At 39.5% G+C, this 24,920-nt stretch overlaps 1 protein-coding gene across 1 annotated transcript in view; it reads left to right on the top strand.

Moving 5' to 3' along the window:
• Nucleotides 1-24,266, top strand: part of LOC140483392 (uncharacterized) — a 35,898-nt gene extending 11,632 nt beyond the window's left edge. The window contains exons 3-7 of the mRNA XM_072581643.1: nucleotides 5,275-5,433; nucleotides 5,524-5,639; nucleotides 8,941-9,076; nucleotides 9,522-9,677; nucleotides 23,711-24,266. Of these exons, the coding sequence (XP_072437744.1) occupies nucleotides 5,275-5,433; nucleotides 5,524-5,639; nucleotides 8,941-9,076; nucleotides 9,522-9,677; nucleotides 23,711-23,761 (618 nt within the window). The 3' untranslated portion in view covers nucleotides 23,762-24,266. The remainder of the gene's footprint in view (nucleotides 1-5,274; nucleotides 5,434-5,523; nucleotides 5,640-8,940; nucleotides 9,077-9,521; nucleotides 9,678-23,710) is intronic.
• The last annotated feature ends 654 nt before the right edge of the window (nucleotides 24,267-24,920 follow it).

The following is a 24,920-nucleotide window of genomic DNA, read 5'->3' as shown; positions in this document are numbered from 1 at the left end:
GCAAAAATGGATACATCATAAAAGAGCTCATTACAACAGATACAAAGTCCTTGGAACAAGAAAGAAAAGAGACATGAGGTGAGGTGATGGAAGAGAAGATCAAAAATAAATTTGTAAGGAAATCAGAGATCTATAAGAATTCTTGAGTTTTATTTTATGGGAGTAGCAGGGTGGGGGCTTTAATTACCCATGTATCAATTGAGATAATGTTAGAGTAAAAGGAAAGGAGGGGAAGAATTTCTGAAGCTTATCCAGTAAGTTTTTGGTCTAATGACTAAAGAGGTATTGCTGAATCTGATATTGGGGATTGAGGTGGGTCTGGTGAACTGAAAGTCTAAACAAGGCGAGAATGCTGAATCAGTACTTGACCAAGGAAAAGGATGCCTAAAAGGTCTTAGTGAAAATGGAAATGGTAGAGGTAATAAATGGGAGGAATACTGATAGGCAACATGTATTAACATGCAGACAGGGACAAGAGGAGGCCACTTGGCCCTCTGCTATTCAGAACTATCATGGTTAATTTGATTTTCACCCTCTCTACATTCCTGAATATCCCTGATAATCTTTCATCCCCTTGCTAATCAAGAATCAATCCACCTCTGCTTTAAAAATACTTAAAGATGCTGCATCCACTGAGGAACGGAATTGCAAAGACTCACAACCCTCTGAGAGAAAAAAACTGTTTTCTCCTCTCTGTTTTAAATAGATACCATCCTTATTTGTGAACTATAATATTTAGTTCTCGACTCTTCTACAGGAGGAACCATCCTTTCAACATCCACCTGGTCAAGTCCCGTCAGGATCTTAGGATCTTATGTGTTTCAATTAAGTCAGTTCTGATTCTTCTAAACTCCAGAGGATACAGACCTCGCTTGTCTAGCCTTGCCTCATCTCTTCTTTCCAGGTATTCATCTAGTAAACCTTCTTTGGACTGCTTCCAATGCATTAACATCCTTCTGTCAATAAAGGATGTGCATAGAACTCCAGAAGTGGTCTCACCAGTGCCTTGTATAACTGAAGCATAACCTCCCTACTGTTGCATTTAGTTACCCTTGAAATAAAGCATAACATTCTATTAGTTTTCCTGATTGCTTGCTATACCTACGTACTAATATTCTGTGACTCATGCATTAGGATCTCTCTGATCTCAAAGATCTGCAACATCCCACCATTTAGATAATGTGCTTTTTTATTCTGTTTGCCAAAGTGGACAATTTCACTCTTTCCCATATTGTATTGTACTTGCCAGATCTTTGCCCGATCACTTAATTTATTTATACCCCTTTGTAGACTCCTTATGTCCTCTTCACAATCCACTTGCCTACCTATGTTTGTGTCATCTGCAGATTTAGCTACTGACCCCCATAAATACCTCCATCCAAATCAGTCAAATCAATTGTGGAGTTGATACCCCAGCACTGCCTCCTGTGGCATACCACTTGTAACATCATGCCAGTCTGAAAAAGACCCACTTATTTCTATTCTCTGATTCCTATGAGCAAGCCAATCTTCCATCCATGCCACTATGTTACCCCCTGACACCACTAGCAATAATCTTTGGTGTGGCACCTTATCAAATACCTTCTGGGAATCTAAATGCAATATATCCACTGGTTTCCTTCATCTACACCATAACCTATTTCTTCAAAGAAGTTCAATAAATTAGTTAAACATGATTTCCTTTTGACAGAACCATCTCTGCCTGATTGCCTTGAATTTACCGAAGTGCTCTGTTATAACATCTTCAACAATAAACTTTCTTCCCAAATATTTACTATGACAGATGTTAAGCTAACTAGCCTGGAGTTTCCTGATTTCTGCCTTCCCTACCTTTTGAATAAAGGAATTACATTTGTTATTTTCCAATCTAAAGAAACCTTTTGCTAATGATACCAAACTTGGTAGCTTGGAAAACAATGGGGAAGATGTCATTTGACTGTAAGAGAACATATGTTAGCTAGCAGAATGGCTAGAGACAAGTGGTGGATGGAATTTAGTGTAAAGAAATGCAAGGTGATGTATTTTAGCAGAAGGAATATAAAGAGGTAATGTATGCTTAATACCACAATGTGTAGGGAGAAAGAAATCTGGGGCTTTATGTAAGGCAATGGGACATAGTGAGCAAACAGTTAACAGAGCATTCAGGACCTTGGGTTTTATAAACAGAGGTATTGAATACAAAAGTGTTGAGGTGATGTTGATCCTGTATAAAAATCTGGTTAAGCCAGAACTAGAGTATGGTGTCCAGTTCCAATCCCCACATTTTAAGAAGGTGTGAAGTTGCTCGATGGACTGCAGAGGAGATTAGCCAGAATGGTTCCAAGGTTGTAGAAATTTCAAACAAAGTTAGTTTGGAAAAACTTGGGCTTTTTGACATAAAAATTTTAAAAATAAGAACTGAAAAACATTCAATGTCTCAAGCCTTGTCTATCATGCAAAAAACTGTACCTTGCCAGCTCCGCACTTATTGACTCTGACCTCTCGCCTCTGGAGTCCTTACTCTCTCTGTGGCTAATCAATTTGTATTTTGAATTCCACACTGCCATCTCCCCGATAGATTTTTTGTTGAGCATTGGAGTCAAAGGCTATCTACCTCTGCCTTAAACATTTTCAATGAAATGTGAATGAAATAATAATATTCAATACCTTCTCAGAGTTGATGCAAAGTAGAAAAAGGGAGATCAGGTCGAGATGTGCAAAGTTGTTATTCCGGTTTGGATAAGGTATGCAAAGAAGAGCCGTTTCCATTAACTAATGGGTACAATAGTGGATTTAAAGTCATGAATAAGAGATGTAGGCAGAGCGGGGTGGTTGGGAAGATTTGTGAAGTTAATAAAATCACAGTGGAAGCTGTTTGTACTTCGAGATCATAACATAGTGTTAATGGAACTGAGATTGAGTGTTGTGTAGAAGTAGAGCTACTAAAAGAGGTACATAAGAATGTTTGGTGTTGTGAAAGCCATAGAAAAGGAACAAAGAAGCAAGTCACAACTGAAACACTGGGTAAGACATAATGGTTGCAATAAGAATGGCGATATGAAGAAGAACTAGCAATTTTTCCATGCTGTGAAATTGTGACACATTTAATTTAGAAGCCACAGCATCTATGAATAGTCACACTGTTATTCAGTTTGGGAAACTTTATCAAAATATTTTCAACCCTAAAACTCCTCAAAGAACAGAGAAAATAGATGGCAGAAATTTTGAAAGCCTTGAAGTCACATACTGAATCCCAAGTGAACATCATTTATAAACATTGCATCTTTAGTATCAAGGTCCAAAATGAATAAACGCCCTGTGATAAATATGTGACTGCATTAAGACAGCTCACTGAATCCTGTGAAATTGCACAACTGAAAGGTGAACTATTAAACGCAAGATTGTGGCAGATGTGATCCTACCAAGATCGTGCATTTACTGAGAGAAAGGAGACTTGCTCTCAGAAAAATAGTCAATAGGTGTAGAAGTGCTGAGGTTGTAAATAAGCAGATAGAGCATATTTGTGGTAGAACAAGCTACACCTTGTATTCTTCTAATAGGCATTCAAGACCGAAAAGATGGAATGATCACAAACAAAATGGAGGATGCAAATATGTTGGAGACCATCACAAAAAGGAAAAGATGACCTATCAAGCAATGAAAACAAAGTATGTCTAGAAGGAAGCAGTATGAGCAGGGACAGATGGAGAGATATTAGCCGAAGAATTTGATGAGTCACTGTACACCATTTAACAGATAGGCAATAAATTGTTTATACTGGATTAGTTGTGCTGGAAGAGCACAGCAGTTCAGGCAGCATTTCGCTGCTCGTTGGATGCTGCCTGAACTGCTGTGCTCTTCCAGCACCACTAATCCAGCATTTGGTTTTCAGCATCTGCAGTCATTGTTTTTACCTTAATAAATTGTTTATGACAGTTGGAATGAAGATTGCAGAACAAAACCATTGAGTCAACATGAAGTGTCAAATACACATTGGTGTGTCATGCAAAATTATGACCTTCATAGAGTTTGTGTCATTACAGTGAGATCCCAGATTAATTTGTCCCCTCGCACAGGTATGGTGGCTTTAGTGATTGCAACGAGCCAGGTGAATCTCATATTGAGTTCCCGTTTGGGGCTGTTAACATGGTCCAATCAGGGAGCCCTGGTTTATAGATATAAACACGATCGTATTGCCCTTTGATGTGAAGGGCAGTGCTTGTCACTGGCCACTCGGGTGTTTTTCATATCTTCCTGGTGGTGGAAATTGAATAAAGATTCGTGCACTTTGTGTCTTTCACTGTGTCTCACACTGCACACATGCACCATGGTGCTGGGGGGGAAAAAAAACAGGTGTATCTGATCACACAGCATTGCCCTAGAAAAGAAGAAAAAAAAATAAACAGGAGCGGTTGGGGAAAAATAAGCACTACCGCAGTTAGGCAGTAGTGTGGGGGTTAAGAAAAAAAAAGGAAAAAAAAAATCTAAAAACTGAAAAAAAAATAAACACGATCGTCAGAGGTTCTGTTCACTGAGTGCTGGCTCTGAGGAAGTTGGACTAGTGTCATTTACTATGTACATCTAAATACAGGATGACTTGGTGATAGGAGACTGGCCTCTTTGGAGTTACTTCAGTGGTGTCTTATAGCTGCAATACCCAGATTCCTCTGTACAACAGAATTTTGCAATTTCTCTCTATTTAAATAGTATACCACTTTTCTAGTCGTCTTGACAAGTTGGAGAAGTTCACATTTTGCCACATTAAATTTCACTTGCTACATCTATGCCTAATCACTTTACCTATTTACATCTCTTTTGTAGGCACTATACCTCTTCTTGACAATTTCTTCAACCTATCTTGGTGTCAGTGCAAATTTATCTTGCAAGTATTTGGTCCCTTCCTCCAAGTCATAAAGCATCTTATGCCAGTAGGGATGGGGCTGGAGTTTCCTTGTCCATTCTTATCCACTATTCACTGTTGGTGAGGACAAATCATACTCAGTAGTGATGGCCCCAGAGTCAAATAATTGTTCAGACGGTGGAATTATCACCTGCAGCAAATAATCTCACAACCATTTCTAATTCTGAACTTTTTGCCTTTTGGAACAAAGGAATAATAAAAATCAAAGACAGCCATTTTAGAGCAAATAGTACTTCATAAGGTAGGTGTTGAGAAATGTGACTTATATCCCACAATTATTGTACTCAATAGCAAAAATATTTTTTGTACACCATAACTTTAATTGGAGATACTCTTGAGAAACAAGTTTTTAATCCTTATTAACATTTTCACAGATTTCTGAATACAGTCAGTTGATTGAAGAAGAACAACAATCTCATGAACAAACAGAAGGAAAGTTAAAACAAGCAGAGACATTAGCAGAAGAAAAGCTGCAACAACTTCAAGAGAATAGAAAGGAATTCGAAGAAAAGGCTGAGCAACTCAAAAAGTTGGTTAGTATTTTTTATCATAACATTTTATACGTTTTTGACAGGATCCATCTTATTCCAAACCTTACTGTGATTTTATTTTGCTTAATACAGCATGAGGAAAAATTAGCCGCAGTGTTAAGAAAAAGTGCGTCAGAAATCAGCTGCAGAGATGAGAAGATCAGCAAACTGAAACAACAAATTTCAGAGATTTTACAAGGAAAATCTTGGTACTTTTTTTCTACACCAATTTTATTCCTCTGTTGAAATCTGTTGTGAGTCAATTTGGATTATATTATACAGTTATCTCTGGTATCTGTCTTAATTAGTTATCCTTTACATGAATTTAAACAGCAACTGCAGCAGGCTAATGACGTTAGAGATATTAGTATTGCCTCTGCTCATAGTTTGTGGACCATAAGATTCCTGGTTTACTTTCTTTCCTTTCTATGTGGAGATACCAAGCCAACTGTAAAATCTTCACAACTGTTCCAGCAGAAATCAGTAAGGCCAAGAGACCAGGAATATTTCTCCTGCTCTTAAGGTGATTCTGGAAATTATTTGCATCAAACCAGTTGGCAGATGGGCCTTGGTTTGGCATCTTGTCTGATGTATGGCACCAGTGATGGTGTTGTTCTTCCTCAATTTGACAAAAATTGTGCAGGCCATGGAGTGGGATTTGAAATTGGGGTTTTATGATCAATGGCGAGACAGTGCAATTAGGAGTGCTGCTGTTGAACCACTCTTGGTGGTGGAAATGGAAACCCCCACCCAAAGTACATTTTGCATCTTTGCCATCCTCAGTGCTTCCTTGAAGTGTTGTTCCACACAGAGGACTACAGATTCATCAGTCAAGGGAGGAAGTGGCTTTTAGCAGAAAGTTTCCTTGCTCATGTTTAACCTGAAGCCATGAGACTTCATTGGCTCTGGAGTCAATGTTGAGGACTCCCAGGGCAACTCCCTCTTGACTGTATATCACTGTTCCGCCATCTCTGCTGGATCTGTCCTACTACTGGCAGGCAACAGCCTGACATAGTCATACTTTCGGAATCACATCTCATAGACAGTATCCCAGACACTATGATGGTGGGAGATGGTGATGGTGGTGTCTGGGATATTGTCTGTGAGATATGATTCTGTGAACATGATTATGTCAAACAGTTGTTTGGCTAGTCTTTGAGACAGCTCTCTCAATTTTAGCACTAGCCCCCAACTGAGGAAAACTTTGTCCGATTGACTGGGCTGTTTCTACCGTTGTCTTTTCCGATGCTTAGTGGATGCCAGGTGATCTTTCTGGTTTCATTCCTTTGAGACTTTGTAGCAATTGATACAACTGAATGACTTGTGAGGCCATTTCAGAGGGCAATTGAAAGTCAACCATATTGCTGTAGGTTTGGAGTCACATGTAGGCCAGACCAGGATGGCTGATTTCCTTCTTTGAAGGACATTAGTGAACCTGATATGTTCTTCCAACAATCACCAATGATTTTGTGGTCATCATTAGATTCTTAATTCCAGATTTACTTTTATTCAATTCAGATTCTACCATCTACCATGCTAGGATTCAAACCTGTGTCCCCAGAACAATGGCTGAGTTTCTGAATTAATAGTCTAGCAATAATACCACTAGGCCATCGCCTCCCCTATTGAATGGTGAAGCAGGCTGGAGGGGCCAAACTGTCTACTTCTATTCCTATTTCTTATGGTCTTATGATCATGGCAAACCAATCAGTATTCTTGGGTCCAACTGAATTTCTCCAAGCATCTCCCTTCTCATTAACTCAGATCATTCTCACTTGCCTTCAAAATGTGATTTCTGCTGGTGATGATAATCCCATCCCCTCTGAGGTGTAAGGTGTTATCACAAGAACCCTGTATTGTTATCCAACATTTCAGGATAAATGATTTAATGATGCAAGTCTTTTGCTCCACAAGATTGTTTCATCAGGAGGGACACATGGATTGTGCCCCATTTGACAAATACATCCCCAGAAGGTCAGCACATACATTGCAGCCCATTGTCAGAAATTATTATTTCAGGTACACCAAACATCTTAAGTTCCACTAGCCACCTCATTGAGTTTAATAATCATCTGAGAAATACAAGATCTGAATTAATTATGTACCTTATAACAAATTATTTTTATTCTTTATAGATCATTTACAAAGCAAAATACAATCAGTAGGTTCACTTAGTGACAAGAACATAAAGAATTTTATAATCAGCCAATATTATCACATGTAAATCATATGAATACACAGGAACCAGTTTGTCTCTGGGACAAATACATTGCTATTATGTATGTAGTTCCTAGGTTGGATTAATTCTTTAAACAAATCCAATTGTGACCTTACAGGTAAATAAAAAGGCATAACAAGTCATAAACCACAGACACTATATTACATTTTCTCACACTTGGCTTTTAACATTCCAGGGTATATTGATACTGTATTGAGAGGCATTCAATAACTTCTTAAAGTTGGGTGCCTGGTTGCATCCCCATCTTGAGTCCCATTGCCAAATGAAACCTTTTTCTAAATACTTGAAGCTCAAATTACAGGAATCCAATGGAAACATTCCATTAATATTTCCTTTTCTCCTCACATTATCCCATGCAGATACCTTGGAGTGACTATCAATCAGGCTGCTTTGTTAAGTCTTGCAAATATTATTGGAAATATATTTATCCAGTTAAGTGGAGAGTACTTCACCACATTCCTGACTTGTGGACAGGCTTTGAAGAGTCAGGAGGTGAGTTACTCACCACAGAATCCCCAGTTTGACTTATCCTTTGACCTATCCACATTATTTGTAAGGCTGATCCAGAGAAATTTCAGATCAATAATGACCACCAGAACGTTGACAGTAGGATATTATTGAATAATAGAATAATACTGAATGGAAACAGACCCGTTGGCCGACTTGTCCATGCTGACCAGGTTTCTTAAACTGAATTCATCCCATTTTCCTGCATTTGGCCCATATCTCTCTAAACTTTTCCTATCCATGAACTTATCCAAATGTCTTTAAAATGTAATTGTACTAGCCTCTACCTCTTCCTCTGGCAGCATGTTCCATATACGTACCACCTACTGTGTGAAAAGGTTGCCCCTCAGGTTCCTTCTAAACCTTTCCCCTTTCACCTTAAACCTATGCCCTCTCATTTTGGACTCCTCTATCCTTGGGAAAATACTTTGGCTATTCACCTTATCTATGCGATGGCAATGCTAATTAATGTCAATGGAAGATAATTAGGTTCTCTTTTATTGGAAATAACCACTGCCTGGCACTTGAGTGACGCAAATATTAACTTACCACTTACTAGTCCAAGCCTGAGTGTTATTCAAGTCTTGTTGTATTTCAGTATGGAAGTGCAAATGATATTGAACGCTGTTCAATCACCAGTGAATATTCTGACTAATGAAGATTGTTGGACACTAGATACTAACTTGTGCAATTCCTGCAGTGATTTTTCAAATTGAATAACAGCTTAATTAAGTAATACATAGCATTTTATCTTTGCAAATTAGTCCTGTATTTGTTTTCCTGATCCATAAAAGGGAACGACAGCGACAGATATATGAATTGAAAAAGGAAGTAACGCGAGTATCAGAGGAAGCCAGTAGACTTCAGAGAGAACTTACGTTGCAGAAATCTCTCAAGCAGGTAAACTTTAAAAATGTATATTTATGCATAACTCATTCACAATAGCTTTAGATTTTTAAGATAGATCTTGTCACTACCGGTGACATAATTTCATTCAACCAATTATCATTAGTGCTCTCTGCGGTTGAAAGATCAAATACTGCAAAACTAACCCAACATCATCTTTTCACTCCGAATTATCACCTAAAAGGAAAACTTTAATTTTGTGCTTGCCAATTACAGTACCACATATAATTTTAATGCCATTATTTTGTGCTTCTATTGGTATGCACTTGATTCCTTATATTTGATAATTAATTTCTAAAAGTATCCTAACTACTCTTTGTCACCTGTTCCATCAATTCTCTTGCTATGACCAAGATTTAAGATACATTTGTTCTTACATCAGCCTGATCTGCGCATTAAATGTCATTGCTTATGTTTCAAATTCCTGATTTCTTCAAAGACTGTCTTCCAGTACCAAATAACCAAAATCAGCACATCCATCAGTTTGAGCTTCCTTAATGTGAATAGAACAAAGAACTATGGATGCAAGAACAAAAACAGAAATTGCAGGAGAAACTCAGCAGATCTGGCAGCACTTGTTAATGATTCAAGACTGGTGATTCTCCTTCAGAACTTCCTTACTGTGTTGTAAAGATACCATCACTTATCTTAGAAGCTTCTGTAGGAAAGGTTGGACTATGTATTTTATATTAAGAGTCTTGTTAATCTACAGGAAAGAGTAATGGAGGAAAAAAATAATGCATGCATAAATCAAAGAAAAATTAATTTTTAAATAAGATCTTGATGGATTCATTTGGCTAAATATTAGATGTTTCTGTTTGTCTGGGTTTCTAAAAATAGGGAACATCTGTAAAAGGTAATGTCGTAAATTCAACAAGCAATTCAGGAGAAACTTTAGCAAGACAGCAATCAAAATATGAGCTTTGCTACCATATGGAGTGGCTGATGCAAGCAACGTAGTTGCAATTAAGAGTAACATTGTGAGAAAGAAACAGTTGGATGAACTATAAGAAAGCCTTCACAAAGTTATGGGGGTTGGTTGAGTAAAAAGCATTGAAATGTTTGGTCAGCCATGACGGCACTGAATTGTGGAGTAGGATTAACTGGCTGAATGGCCTACTGCAGTACCTATGTTCACTGTTCCCCACATGCTCTTTAAAATTCTACCATTTATTTTATTTTGCTCCTCTTCATTCTTCCTACAAAAGCTAATCAATTTATACTTCTCCACATTGTTACATTAAGTCTGTTACAATCCACATCACTATTTGCTTTATTTCCAAATTGAGCATCAGTAACAAACTTCTAAATCATGCTGTCCATAACAAAGTCAGATTATTATTATACATCAAAAAATCTTGTTGGATTGGGCCTAAGACCAGAGAACTCTCAAGTATCCACACGAAGGACTGTGATTTTTACAGCTAACGTCTTAGCACTCTGGGATAAACATTGACATCAAATAAACGTATCTACTATATGTTTCAACAAAGATTGACTATATTGTCATTTTCTTCATCCACATTTGCCTTTAAACTGTACCCCAAATGTGGGCATTTCTGTTTTTAATTGGCTTTCTTTCGTCTCTTACCCCTTAAAGGTAAAACATAACAGTTAAAACATAATTATCCAAATATAGATCCCAAATGTTTCCATACTTTTACTTTGCTTGTTATTTCTTCCCCATTCTGTGGAACAAGATCCCATGTTGCAATAATTCTTGTGAGTTCCTTAATATACTATTTTGGAACAAAGTTCCTCAGAATTTTAGCAAATTCCTTTTTACGTAAAGAATGTATGTGTTGAATCCTCCAGTCAGTTTGAGAAAGACTAAAATATAAAATACTTATTCTTCATGTTTGATTTTAAACTGTCTATGGTCTCCCAGAACATTGGATCACCATCGCTTTCAATATTTAATGACCTGTTGCATATTCACCATTTTCTCCTTTTAGTATTTTTTACTTACAGATGGCTCAGTACCATTTACTGCATCCAAAATATTGCATAAACAGTCCTTTGTAAACAATACAAACCCTGTGAAGCAACTCTCAATTATCAAATGATTTAACTAAGTTTCAGTAACTTTCATGTGTCACTGTGAGAGTGAACTTGAAATCAAGTCCTACTACGCTTGAAGTCATGACAATAATTAAAGATTTTATAAAAGTGTGCAAAATTCTCTCATTTATCTGACCTTTAGCCCCTGGTTGACAGAAAGCAAGGTTTGGAAATAAATAGATTCTCACTAAAGATTAACAATTATGAACCATTTATATATTAGATAAAACTCTAACCCCATTACAAAATGCCCATGCAGACACATGCAGATGCAGATGGATGCAAAATAAATTGGTGTTATGAGCAGATGGAAAAACTGGGAAGGGAGTTCAACAATCTATGCCCAGAGGGTTCACTGAGACGATCATTTTAATCTGTCAGGACTTGCTGCTTCTTGATCTTTCTTCTCCAGATACTTTCATTTGCTTACAGGTGGCACACTGCATTGATTCATACTTGTACAGTCTCTGACATATCAGTTAAAAACCAAAGCTCACAGCAACTGATTGGAGGAAATTATGTGGCTTTCTTCAGACTTGAAGTGTTTTTTCCACCTCATGCTCTTTCTCATCTGATGAATGAGCATTATTATACACTTGGAAGAAGCACCCAGGGGTGCAGAATGTACTTTAGATAGAGTACTTATTTACTAACTGAGCTGATCAAGTCCTAAGAACATATTCATCAGACCGGCCTTGCAGCAGATGATAAGGGAATCAGTAAGAGGGAAATACCTACGTGATCTGGGTTTCCTCTGGGTGCTCCGGTTTCCTCCCACAGTCCAAAAGATGTGCAGGTTATTTGAATTGCCCATGCTAAATTTCCCAGTGTTAGGTGCATTAGTCAGAGGTAGGGGAATGGATCTGGGTGGGTTACTGTTTGGAGAGTCGGTGTGGACTCGCTGGGCCGAAGCGCCAGTTTCTAACTCTCATTCATTTACTTGTTGCAGATTCACATATCCACTAAGTTGCGGGAGAAGTGAACTCCGAGCAACCTTTGCAGAGACAAAATCTCATCACACTGAGGATACCATCAATTGTGTTGTATTACATGTGAAAAGTTCAGGTCGAAACTAGATTTCTGTAAAGTGCTGTCAGCCATCACCAGCACAATATCTAACCTAATGACCAAGCATATACCTTTTTCTACCATTACCATCAAACCATGGAATCAAGGCTGGTTCAATGAGGAGTGTAGGAGAGCCTGCCAGGAACAGCACTGAGTATATATAAATTTGAGATGCCAACCTAGTGAAGTTACAACGTAGGAGTACATGATATTAAACAGCAAAGGTAGCATGCAATAGGCAGAGCAAGTCCAAAATCGAAAACTCAGGTCAAAGTTCTTCAGTCCTGCTACTTCCAATCTTAAATAGTGGTGGACAGTAACAACCTGGAGGAGAGGCTCTAAACATAAAACATATTCCCAACTTGAATAATGGGGGACCCTAATATGTCAGTAGATAGGGCATTTGCAATCATCTTCAGCACAGACCCTCCTGCTGAGATCACACATACTAGTCAACAGAAATTGGATTAAGTTAATGTGATACTAAGAAACGGCTGAAGACAAAAAAAAGACTACGAGTCTTTATAATATCTTGCACTGTCACCTACCTGACAATGCACAAAGTTGCCTGGGTATATCCAAAAAAAAGGACAATTTCAAACAGCCTCTTATTATCCACCCTCAATCATTAGTACAGTGGTAGAAGGTGTGCTGAAAGTGCTATCAAAAGGCACTCATACAACAATGTCCCGCTCACTGACACTCATTCAGTTTGCATTCTGTCAGGGTCACTCAATTCCTGATCTCATACAGCCTTGGTTCAAATATGGGTAAAAGAACTGAATACTCAATCTGAGCTGATGGGAACCAGGGGAAAAGAACCCATCTATATTGAGAACAAAGGAAGATGATTGAGGTTGTTGGAGTTCAATCCATCTCTTCCTCAAGAAATCAGTACATGAATTCCTCTGTGTAGAGATCTAGGTTCAATCATTTTTAGATACAAGTCAGAGTTGTGTTGCATTACATACAGTGTTAAGTACCATTTCACTCTCCTCTGATACTGGAGAAGTCTATAGTCATATATATAGGAAGATCTCGACAAAATTTAGCTTTAGTCTGATAGGTGGCAAGTAGCATTTGAACTGCACTAATGGCGGTAAAGACTATTCCTGACAAGGATATAACCACCTCCCCTTGACATTCAATGGCAATACTGTTGCTGAATCCACCACCATCAACATCCTGCAGACAAACATCAACTCAAAATACAGGGGCAGAGGATGAATCTGCCCCCAAAAGTTTCCAAGTCACCCAAGAAAATGCACTTATAGGATTTTCTAACCAATCAAAAAAATGTTATTCTTGTAAATATAATGGATGGAAATATGTGGAATTATTTCCTGCATTGCTGCCCTCACATTTTCCCTTCTCTGCCAAAACAATAGGGTCCCCCGCTCCTCACATTCCTCTTCACCATTCCTCCGTACCCAAAGGATCATAAAACACTAGATACATGTAGCTCTTCCCGCTCCTCTCTTGTCAGCATTCCACAGAAATCATTCCTGCAAGACCATCTTGGTTGACTCCTCCACTCTCTACACCATCCCACACATTCATGGCAGCTGTCCATGAAATTGCAGATGATGTAACACTTGCCCATTTACCTCTTCCCTCCTTACTATCCAAGAAACCAACCACACCTTCCAAGTGAAGCAGTGCACTACTGTACTCGCTGCTCACATTGTGGTCTACCGTACATTGGGGAAATGAAATACAGACTGGATGATTGTTTTGCCAAACATCTATCCTCGGTCTGTAAAAATGACCATAAGCTTCCAGTTGCCACTTCAACAAACATTCCTGTGTGAGGTCTGCTGCACTGATCCAGAGAAGCTCAATGCGAGCTGGAAGAATAACACCAACTCTTCCATGTAGGCACCCTATAGCCTTCAGGACTCAACATTGAGTTTAATCATTTCAGGATATAATCACCCTCCTCCATGTTGGTTATCCTCCCTCTACACCTTATGCCCTGCATTGTATGTGTTTCCTCACTGCGCAGCCAACCTATTTTCAAGTATTCACACTTTCTGTTCGCACTGTACTGAGTATTTATCTCGCTCTCTCAAATATCTCCATGTTGACCTTTTTCCTCTCTCTTTGTCTGGGTTTTGTTTCCATGTACTCTATTCACTCCCTGTACACTCCTCCCACTGACCCCAGTCTTCCAATCTCCTCAACACTGATCTCCCACCACCCTGTCATCACCTTAAGTGCCATACTTTCCCAGTTATTGTGAGTTCTAATGAAGGGTCACTGGACTCAATAGTCTAACTCATTTTTCTCTCAACAGATGCTGCCAGACATGCTGTGTTTCTTCAGTACTCACTCCAGCATCCACAGTTCTTTGTGTTTATTGAAATCTTATATTATTGCCAAACAGCAGTAATCTTGAGGATTGAGAAGATTTTCAAATTTAACATAAGAGGACCAGACAGTTGTGATTGATAGAAAAAGGATATAGAAGTTAACTAGAAAGAAACAGTAAACAGATTGTAAATATTTCTATAGACATGATAGAGATAACTGAAAGTAAATGTAGATCCATTGGAGATGGAAACTGGTAAAATTATAGTGGAGAAAATGAACGTGACAGAGACATTAAATTAATAACTGCTTCCATCCTCATGGTCGAAAACACAACATATGTTTTTAAAAATTGCAAACCAATGATCTAGAGAAACCTAAAGAAACCAGTAGAATGTTATGATATCTGGTCATGATAGTTAATACTAAACAAGTTAGATCCCAGAGTGAAACTTGGCTTGATGGACCATAGAACCAGAGAATTTGACAGTATGGAAAAATTCTATTTGATCCATCACGTCTATCCGCTCTAGGATGAGCTATCCAGCAAGTCCCATTCTCCAGAGACAAAAACTTCAGCAGGTCTGGTAGCATCTGTTGAGGGAAATCAGAATTAATGTTTCGGGTCGAGTGCCCTTACCTCAGAACCCCATTCTCCAAGCTACCTCTGTAGCCTTCTACATTTAAAACTTCCAAGTATATATCCAATTCTCTTTTGAAAGCTCATATGGAACCCGCCTCCACCAATCTCCCAGGCAGCGCATTCCAAATTCTACCAAAGCTCTGAGTAAAGATGTTTCTCCTCACCTCACTTCAGCTGTCTTGCTGACAATCTTGAAATTTGAAATTCCTAGTTACTGACATAGTGACATAGTGGGAAAAAAGAATATCCTTTCTTACCAGTCAAATTTGCTCATAATTTTGAACACTTCACAAAGGTCACCTCTTAATGTTCTCTGCTCCTTAAGCTTTATTTTTGTGATTTGGTTACCATGGCGGTCAGTCATTGAACATATTCCCTCATTAGGTCCACGCGCCCCCCCACCAACCCACCCTCCACTCCCGGCACCTTCTCTTGCCACCGCAAGAGATGTAAAACTTGCACACACACCTCCCCTGCACCTCCATCCAAGGTCCCAAAGGATCCTTCCATATCTGGCAGAGATTTTCCTGCACATCCAAACACCTCATCTACTGTATCCATTGCTCTTGATGTGGTCCCCTCTACATTGGGCAGACAGGATGCCAAATTGTGGAACATTTCAGAGAATATCTCTGGGACACCCGCACCAACCAAACGCACCACCCTGTGGCCGACCACTTCAACTCCCCTTCCCACTCCACCAAGGACATGCAAGTCCTGGTCCTCCTTCACTGCCAAATCCTAGCCACTCGGCGCCTGGAGGAAGTACGCTTCATCTTCCACCTTGGGACCCTCCAACCACACGGCATCAACGTCGATTTCACCAGTTTCCACATCTCCCCTCCCCCACCTCATCCCAGATCCAACCCTCCAACTCTGTACCACCCTTATGAACTGTCCCACCTGTCCATCTTGCTTCCCATCTATCCACTCCGACCTATCACCATCAACCCCATCCTGTTTCTAGCTATCGCCTTCCAAGCTACCTTCCCCTTAGCCCCACCCACCTCATTTATCTCTTGGCTTTGCCTCCCTGCCCGACATTCCTGATGAAGGGCTTATGCCTGAAACATCAACTTTCCTGCTTCTTGCATGCTACCTGACCTGCTGTGTTTTTCTAGCACCACACTTTTCGACTCTGATCTCCAGCATCTACAGTCCTCACTTTCTCGAAACAGTATTCACAGAGTGTTACCACGCTACTTTCAATGCAAGAACCTATGCTTATTACACCAAAGAAAGGGGGGTAAAATGTATATATAATAGAAACTTTGAAAAGATATTTTATAACCAGCAAAAAGAGATTAAAATCTTTTTCTCAGTGATATCCTTTACAGGTACTGGCCCAGTGAAGTGTCATTCCTATCTTTAAATTAAAATTTCTTACTGAGTGACAAGGTCACAGTGCTTTCTTTCGGCAAATTTCTGTGCATTCACCAGATTTAATTCTCTCCATTACTGTTTTGCTCTGAGTACACCCTAATCCTCACCCTGATACAATTCTGAAGAAGGGTCTCTGGACCCGAAACATTAACTCTGCTTTCTCTCCAGATATGCTGCCAGACCGGCTGAGTTTTTCCAGAAATTTTTGATTTAGTTCCTGATTGTCACAGACTAACTCACTGATTTGTCCTGAATGTTTCTGGTAAACAGCAGATTTGTTGGCACTGATCTTTTCTTCTGAATTGAATCTGCTTTTGACCTTTGACCCCTTTCTTTAGATCATAAAATCTCAACTTGGCAAACACCTCAGCAATTATCCCACCAGGTAGCTTCTCATTTAGCTTGAGTCACACAATTTCTCCAAAATGCGGCTTAAGAAAATGAATTTCTAGCTCTAAGAAAAAAAAACAAGATACCTTTACAGAATTAAAACCCAAATTCATCTTATGCCTGATTCAGAAACCAATTTCCTAAAAAATACTATTTTACTTACCTTCATCACAATAAGTAAAAAAAAGTAAAGAAATTAATGGGACAAAGTAGGGATGAAACTCTTGGGCCTGAATACCTATATCTTAAAAGAGGTAGCTGCAGAGGTTGTGGATGCATTGTGTTTGAGCTTCAAAAATCTCAGAGATTCTAGAAGTTGGAGTTGGCATAGTGATTTGTCATGATCTTGTTTAGTAGAGGAGGCTCAAATGTTCAAATGGTCTGCTCCAGCTCCTATGTTTTACATTCTAATTTCTTTCAAAGAAGTACAATTCAGGCTATCTTTTAATATTACTCCTCCCACTTTTAACATTAATCTTAAACTACAATAAAGTTGCTTTCCCCTCCTATTATCAGACAGGTATGAATCAACTGCTCTTGTCATATCTCTCAACTTCACATGGACATTGGTACCTTTCTAGTTCAGATGAATTCCACCCCTCCTGCATAATTTTTCTTGTTCTAGGACTGGTCAATGTTCAAGGGAAATACTTAATTGTATGTTAATAATTTTTGGATTTTCTGTGATTTTGCTAAGTGCTGTGTTAATTCTGTCCTTGCTTTCTTTCTAAGTGATTCTAATCCCTGTCTTGTTTCTCAATAATGTAAGAGCTTGCCTTTTCCTCTTCACTGTTTCCTATTCCTTCAACCCATTTTCTATCCAATTAATCCCTTTATTACTTTACAAAAAGGACTAGGAGGCCAAAGTGTTGAACAGCAGGAAATCTATGAAAGAATGTTTACTTTGCAGACAGCAAACTTAGACAAGCTATTTCTGTTCCAAAATGACTGATGATATTATCATGATGTCACATCTTGATCAGACTCTTAAAGTGACAGTCCACTATATTTACCAAATATACACTGCCCTACATTTCCAAGCATCTTACAGAGTGACCTGGAGTTGGAGAGGCTAGGAAAATGGCCAAAATATGCATCAGGGGATTCTGGGTAATCCAAAATGGAGGACAGGAAAAATTTCTGGCTGTAAGAGCTGCTCCTTTTTTTTGAGGTATTTTAGGTGTTGGAGGTGATTTCCTTGAATTCCAGGAGCAGCAATTACTGTTTTATATGCTGTTGCATTGTTTTGGAACTTTGGAAAAGAAAAGTCAAAACAACAGCAGTTTTAAAAGAGAGAAGAGCAGACAAAGGAAGCACATGGTGAGGACAGTGCAGGAGGGAGAGAGAAAGAGAGAGAGAACCTGCATAGTTACCACCTTTGCTATTTGAATTCGTGTATCGCTGGACATCGGAGTGCATCTGGGAAAATTAACAAACAGTGAAATTCATAACTAATCTTGGAGGAACTGTTGGGCAAAGTTCACAGCACAGAATCAGATAAGTTAATTGTTGTTTTAAGTCTGTCCAAGAGAAAGGCTGCAGTAGTGAGTACAGTGGGTTCTTTCTTGATTATATGTTCTTGGAGACAAGTCTCTTGATTAAACTTAAAATATAAGCCATAGCTATTAATTTAACCCGGAATAAGATGGCATTATTTTCTGGGTCTGTAGATTGTGAAGGAGCAAAAATGGCCTTTGCAGTGATATGTACTTCTTGTCAGATGTGGGAGTTTAAAGAGAGTTCAAGGGTTACTGCAAATTATATTCTCCATAAATGCTGTTGGATGCGAATCTTATCAGATCGAGTGGATCGGTTGGAGAGACAGATAGAAGTGATGAGGAATTTGCAGCAGCAACAGTATGTGATGGATGGCAGTTATAGGAAGGGGGTAAAGTCTCAGATACAGGAAGGGTGAGAGAGGTCGGTAGCTAGTGCAGGAGTCTTTTGTGGATATACCCATTTCGAACAGGTATGCTGTTTTGGAAAGTGTAGGGAGTGATGGATTCTCAGGGGAACGTAGCATGAACAGCCAAGTTTCTGGTATTGAGACCGGCTCTACTGCAACGAGGGGTACGTCGGCTTCCAAGAGATCAATTGTGTTAGGGGATTCTATAGTCCGAGGTACAGACAGACATTTCTGTGGCCAGCAGACAAAAAAGCAGAATGGTGTGTTGTTTCCCTGGTGCCAGGATCAAGGCTGTCTCAGAGAGGCGGATAGGGGCCAGCAGGAGGTCATTGTCCACATTGGAACCAACGACATAGGAAAGGAAAAGGTTGAGATTCTGAAGGGAGATTACAGAGAGTGAGGCAGAAATTTAAAAAGGAGTTCCTCAAAGGTAGTAATATCTGGATTACTCCCAGTGCCACAAGCTAGTGAGGGCAGGAATAGAAGGATAGAGCAGATGAATGCATGGCTGAGGAGCTGGTGTATGGGAGAAGGATTCACATCTTTGGATCATTGGAATTTCTTTTGGGGTAGAAGTGACCTGTACAAGAAAGACGGATTGCACCTAAATTAGAAGGGGACTAATATACTGGCAGGGAAATTTGTTAGAACTGCTTGGGAAGATTTCAACTAGTAAGGTGGGGGGGGGGGGGGGGGGGGCGGGGCGGTGCGGGTGGGACCCAGGGAGATAGTGAGGAAAGAGATTGATCTGAGACGGGTACAGCCGAGAACAGAAGTGAGTCAGTCAGGGACAAGGTAGGACTAATCAATTAAACTGCATTTATTTCAATGCAAGGGGCCTAACAGGGAAGGCAGATGAACTCAGGGCATGGTTAGGAATGTGGGACTGGGATATCATAGCAATTACAGAAACATGGCTCAGGGATGGGCAGGACTGGCAGCTTAGTGTTCCAGGATACAAATGTTCCAGGTAGAATAGAAAGGGAGGCAAGAGAGGAGGGGGAGTGGCATTTTTGATAAGCGATAGCATTACAGCTGTGCTGGGGGAGGATGTTCCTGGAAATACATCCAGGGAGGTTATTTGGGTGGAACTGAGAAATAAGAAAGGGATGATCACCTTATTGGGATTGTATTATAGACCCCCCAATAGTCAGAGGGAAATTGAGAAACGAACTTGTAAAGAGATCTCAGCAATCTGTGAGAATAATAGGGTAGTTCCGGTAGGGGATTTTAACTTTCCAAACATTGACTGGGACTGCCATAGTGTTAAAGGTTTAGATGGAGAGGAATTTCTTAAGTGCGTACAAGACAATTTTCTGATTCAGTATGTGGCTGTACCTAATAGAGAAGGTGCAAAACTTGACCTGCTCTTGAGAAATAAGGCAGGGCAGGTGACTCAGGTATCAGTGGGGGAGCGCTTTGGGCCAGCAACCATAATTCTATTAGATTTTAAATAGTGATGGAAAAGGATAGACCAGATCTAAAAGTTGAAGTTCTAAATTGGAGAAAGGCCAATTTTGATGGTATTAGGCAAGAACTTTTGAAAGCTGATTGGAGGCAGATGTTCGCAGGTAAAGGGACGGCTGGAAAATGGGAAGCCTTCAGAAATGAGATAATGAGAATCCAGAGAAAGTATATTCCTGTCAGGGTGAAAGGGAAGGCTGGTAGATTAGGGAATGCTGGATGACGAAAGAAATTGAGGGTTTGGTTAAGAAAAAGAAGGAAGCATATGTCAGGTATAGACAGGATAGATTGAGTGAATCCTTAGAAGAGTATAAAGGAAGTAGGAGTATACTTAAGAGGGAAATCAGGAGGGCAAAACAGGGACATGAGATAGCTTTGGCAAATAGAATTAAGGAGAATCCAAAGGGTTTTTACAAATATATTAAGGACAAAAGGGTAACTAGGGAGTGAGTGGGGCCCCTTAAAGATCAGCAAGGCGGCCTTTGTGTGAAGCCACAGAAAATGGGGGTGATACTAAATGAATATTTTGCATCAGTATTTACTGTGGAAAAGGATAAGGAAGATATAGACTGTAGGGAAATAAATGGTGACATCTTGCAAAATGTCCAGATTACAGAGGAGGAAGTGCTGGATGTCTTGAAACGGTTAAAGGTGGATAAATCCCCAGGACCTGATCAGGTGTACCCGAGAACTCTGTGGGAAGCTAGAGAAGTGATTGCTGGGCCTCTTGCTGAGATATTTGTATCATCGTTAGTCACAGGTGAGGTGCCGGAAGACTGGAGGTTGGCAAAAGTGGTGCCACTGTTTAAGAAGGGCAGTAAAGACAAGCCAGGGAACTATAGACTGGTGAGCCTGACCTCAGTGGTGGACAAGTTGTTGGAGGGAATCCTGCGGGACAGGATGTACATGTATTTCGAAAGGCAAGGACTGATTAGGGATAGTCAACATGGCTTTGTGCATGGGAAATCATGTCTCACAAACTTGATTGAGTTTTTTGAAGAGGTAACAAAGAAAATTGATGAGGACAGAGCAGTAGATGTGATCTATATGGACTTCAGTAAGGCACTCGACAAGGTTCCCCATGGGAGACTGATTAGCAAAGTTAGATCTCATGGAATATAGGGAGAACTAGCCATTTGGATGCAGAACTGGCTCAAAGGTAGAAGACAGAGGATGGTGGTGGAGGGTTGCTTTTCAGACTGGAGGCCTGTGACTAATGGAGTGCCACAAGGATCGGTGCTGGGTCCTCTACATTTTGTCATTTACATAAATTATTTGGATGCGAGCTTAAGAGGTATAGTTAGTAAGTTTGCAGATGACACCAAAATTGGAGGTGTAGTGGACAGCAAAGAGGGTTACCTCCGATTACAACAGCATCTGGACCAGATGGGCCAATGGGCTGAGAAGTGGCAGATGGAGTTTAATTCAGATAAATGTGAGGTGCTGCATTTTGGGAAAAGTAAATCTTAGCAGGACTTATACACTTAATGGTAAGGTCCTAGGGAGTGTTGCTGAACAAAGAGACCTTGGAGTGCAGGTTCATAGCTCCTTGAAAGTGGAGTCGCAGGTAGATAGGATAGTGCAGAAGGCGTTTGGTATGCTTTCCTTTATTGGTCAGAGTATTGAGTACAGGAGTTGGGAGGTCATGTTGCGGCTGTACAGGACATTGGTTAGGCCACTGTTGGAATATTGCGTGCAATTCTGGTCTCCTTCCTATCAGAAAGATGTTGTGAAACTTGAAAGGGTTCAGAAAAGATTTACAAGGATGTTGCCAGGGTTGGAGGATTTGAGCTACAGGGAGAGGCTGAACAGACTGGGGCTGTTTTCCCTGGAGCGTCGGAGGCTGAGGAGTGACCTTATAGAGGTTTACAAAATTATGAAGGGCACGGATAGGATAAATAGGCAAAGTCCTTTCCCTGGGGTCAGGGAGTCCAGAACTAGAGGGCATAGGGTTAGGGTGAAAGGGGAAAGATATAAAAGAGACCTAAGGGGCAACTTTTTCACGCAGAGAGTGGAACGTGTATGGAATGAGCTGCCAGAGGATGTGGTGGAAGCTGGTACAATTGCAACATTTAAGAGGCATTTGGATGGGTGTATGAATAGGAAGGGTTTGGAGAGATATGGGCCGGGTACTGGCAGATGGGACTAGATTTGGTTGGGATATCTGGTTGGCATGGACAGGTTGGACCGAAGGGTCTCTTTCCATGCTGTACATCTCTATCACTCTATGACTGGTTTGTTTCCTTCTCTTCACACTTTTACCAGAAGTGGATTTAGATTGGTGCTGGCAATTCCCTACTTAGCAGCATTGAGAAGCCAATTTGGACTTTTGCGGAGGCAATGAACAACACTGTTACATGGCTATGGAATTATTCTCACAACAACCAAGACGCTTGTTGGATCTGCAGCTCATTTATTCACAGGAGGATAGAGGAGCATTGGGGAAAAGCATCTTGAGATGCACCTCCGAGGTCATTAGCATGCCTGCAATTATTTACCTGTCATCTGCAGCTGAATCGACAAGTTAGTGCAGCATGTGAGGAAGTGGCTACTGATCCTACAAGCAATATCTTATGCCATCTTCTACATCTCCTTTCATCTCAGTAGCATTCACAATGGGTCTGCTGATTACCCTTTGCGATTCTGATTAGCCTTGCACATCCTCAGACTACCATATCTCTCTAATTTGACAGCTCCCATGAAGGAAGTTATGGAGCTGTTTTGGGAAGATTCCACCTAATGCCCTGCCATGCATATGTCAGAGCTCATGACTTAATGGGAAAATTCAGCTTACTGTTTCTATTCAGCAGCACTCCTTTTACTCAGTTCAACCTGGCCTGAGCCTCCAAACCATTTTTTGTCTGAGCCAAAGAGGTTGCCTCACCTCTCTTCTTTTCCTCACTATTAACACAGTATATCTTAGTTTCTACTTCTCAGTGAACCATAAATCTAGAAACAGGGAAGAGACAGATGTGGAGCATATCTAACGTTACACACAAGATATTAAGAATAAGAGTGGAGAGAAGAAGAATGAATTAGAAACAAATTAAAGACATCAAACAAAATTGAAAAGATAGCACAACTAGAAAAAAATTACCACAGTCACTATCTAGTTATTTCACAGTAAGATGCATATGTTGGGTGAGAGATGGATCAGCTTGTTATGTCCCAGCAAAAGAACACGCTACTATAAGTAATTTTCCAGGCTCACACATGAAGCATGTCCAGAGTAGATGACACCTTAATAGTACCTCTCAGAATAGAAGGATAGAAAATTGGCAACCACAAAATTACAAGCTTGTAATCTATATATTTTGAATAACAGTGAAAAAGGTTTTGGAGATTACATGATTGCTACTGCATTAAATGACAAATGAATTTATACATTGCTCATTTTCTTTAGGAATGTAAAAGCTGCAAATCCCTGCCATTGAAGAGAAGACCCTACAAGTAACTAAAATAACTGATGAACCACAGACATCTTCATTGATTTGAAGAACAGTTTTTGCAACAAGTGCATAGGAACACAAAACAAATAAATTATTTTTCACATTTACAAATCAGTTGGTGAAACATTTAAACTTTTCCTTTGCTATAACAGGAAAAAGAGAATTCTTTCTATTTTATCAAAATGTCATTCATAATATCAACAGTGGCCAGTTGCAAGCTATCATTCCATCAGAATGTAGTTTAAACTTCATTTTAACACCGAGGACTGCAGTTTCCACAGCAAAAAAATTAGGTGTATTTTATTGTAATTAAAAGAAAATACAATCATCTGTTGCCAATCTTACAACTTCAGCCCAGAGATTCAGATGTCCTCAGACACAAATTTACTTTTGCAAGTTTTTTCAATCAGTAGCACTGTAAATAAAAACTTACATTGACTGACTAATTTTTCAAAATATAATGGCACGAAACATTGTGAAAGCTAAAATTCAAGGAGCACTTTCCTTTGACTGACAGATTTATTAAAGTTAATTTCATTTCAGTTGAACTTCAAACTGTTTAAAAATGATAAAGTTCTACTGTAATAATGAATGTAAATTACGTATAATAAAATCACATCTATCAACATTTTGGAATGGAAAACGTGTCATTTTCAAAGCATTTTCAAACTGTCATTTTTAGAGGATGGTCTACTCTTGATAATAGGCATAATTCTAAACAATAATTGTCCAGTAATTCTAATTAGGTGACACAATTAAGAGAGGCTTTACCTTCACCCACCCAGCCACAAAAAAATTTGAATCTTCAAAGCTACACATCGTATTTCTATAAGTTCACAATCTGATGCAGTTTGCAACTCAAGATTCATTTTCATGATATACAAATTAATTTCAGAGATATCTATTATATTTATCATTATGATTTATTCATAATGTACATAAATCACATCTATGCTGTGATGAATGTTTTCTTAATTTGCATTCAAGCCATAGCTACAATGTTAGTACATCTAACAGTTGATGATTATGATTAAGATTCTAAGTAGTAGCAGATATTGTCAAATGGAGCTCATTGACAATATATTTTCATAATTTGTTCTTTCATGCAATGTGAGTGTCACTAACCCTAATTTCACCTGAGAAGGTGATGGTGAGCTACTTAGG

Source organism: Chiloscyllium punctatum, chromosome 11 (assembly GCF_047496795.1).
Source record: "Chiloscyllium punctatum isolate Juve2018m chromosome 11, sChiPun1.3, whole genome shotgun sequence".
Classification (NCBI taxonomy): Eukaryota; Metazoa; Chordata; class Chondrichthyes; order Orectolobiformes; family Hemiscylliidae; genus Chiloscyllium; species Chiloscyllium punctatum.
This window is presented reverse-complemented; position numbering and strand designations above follow the sequence as displayed.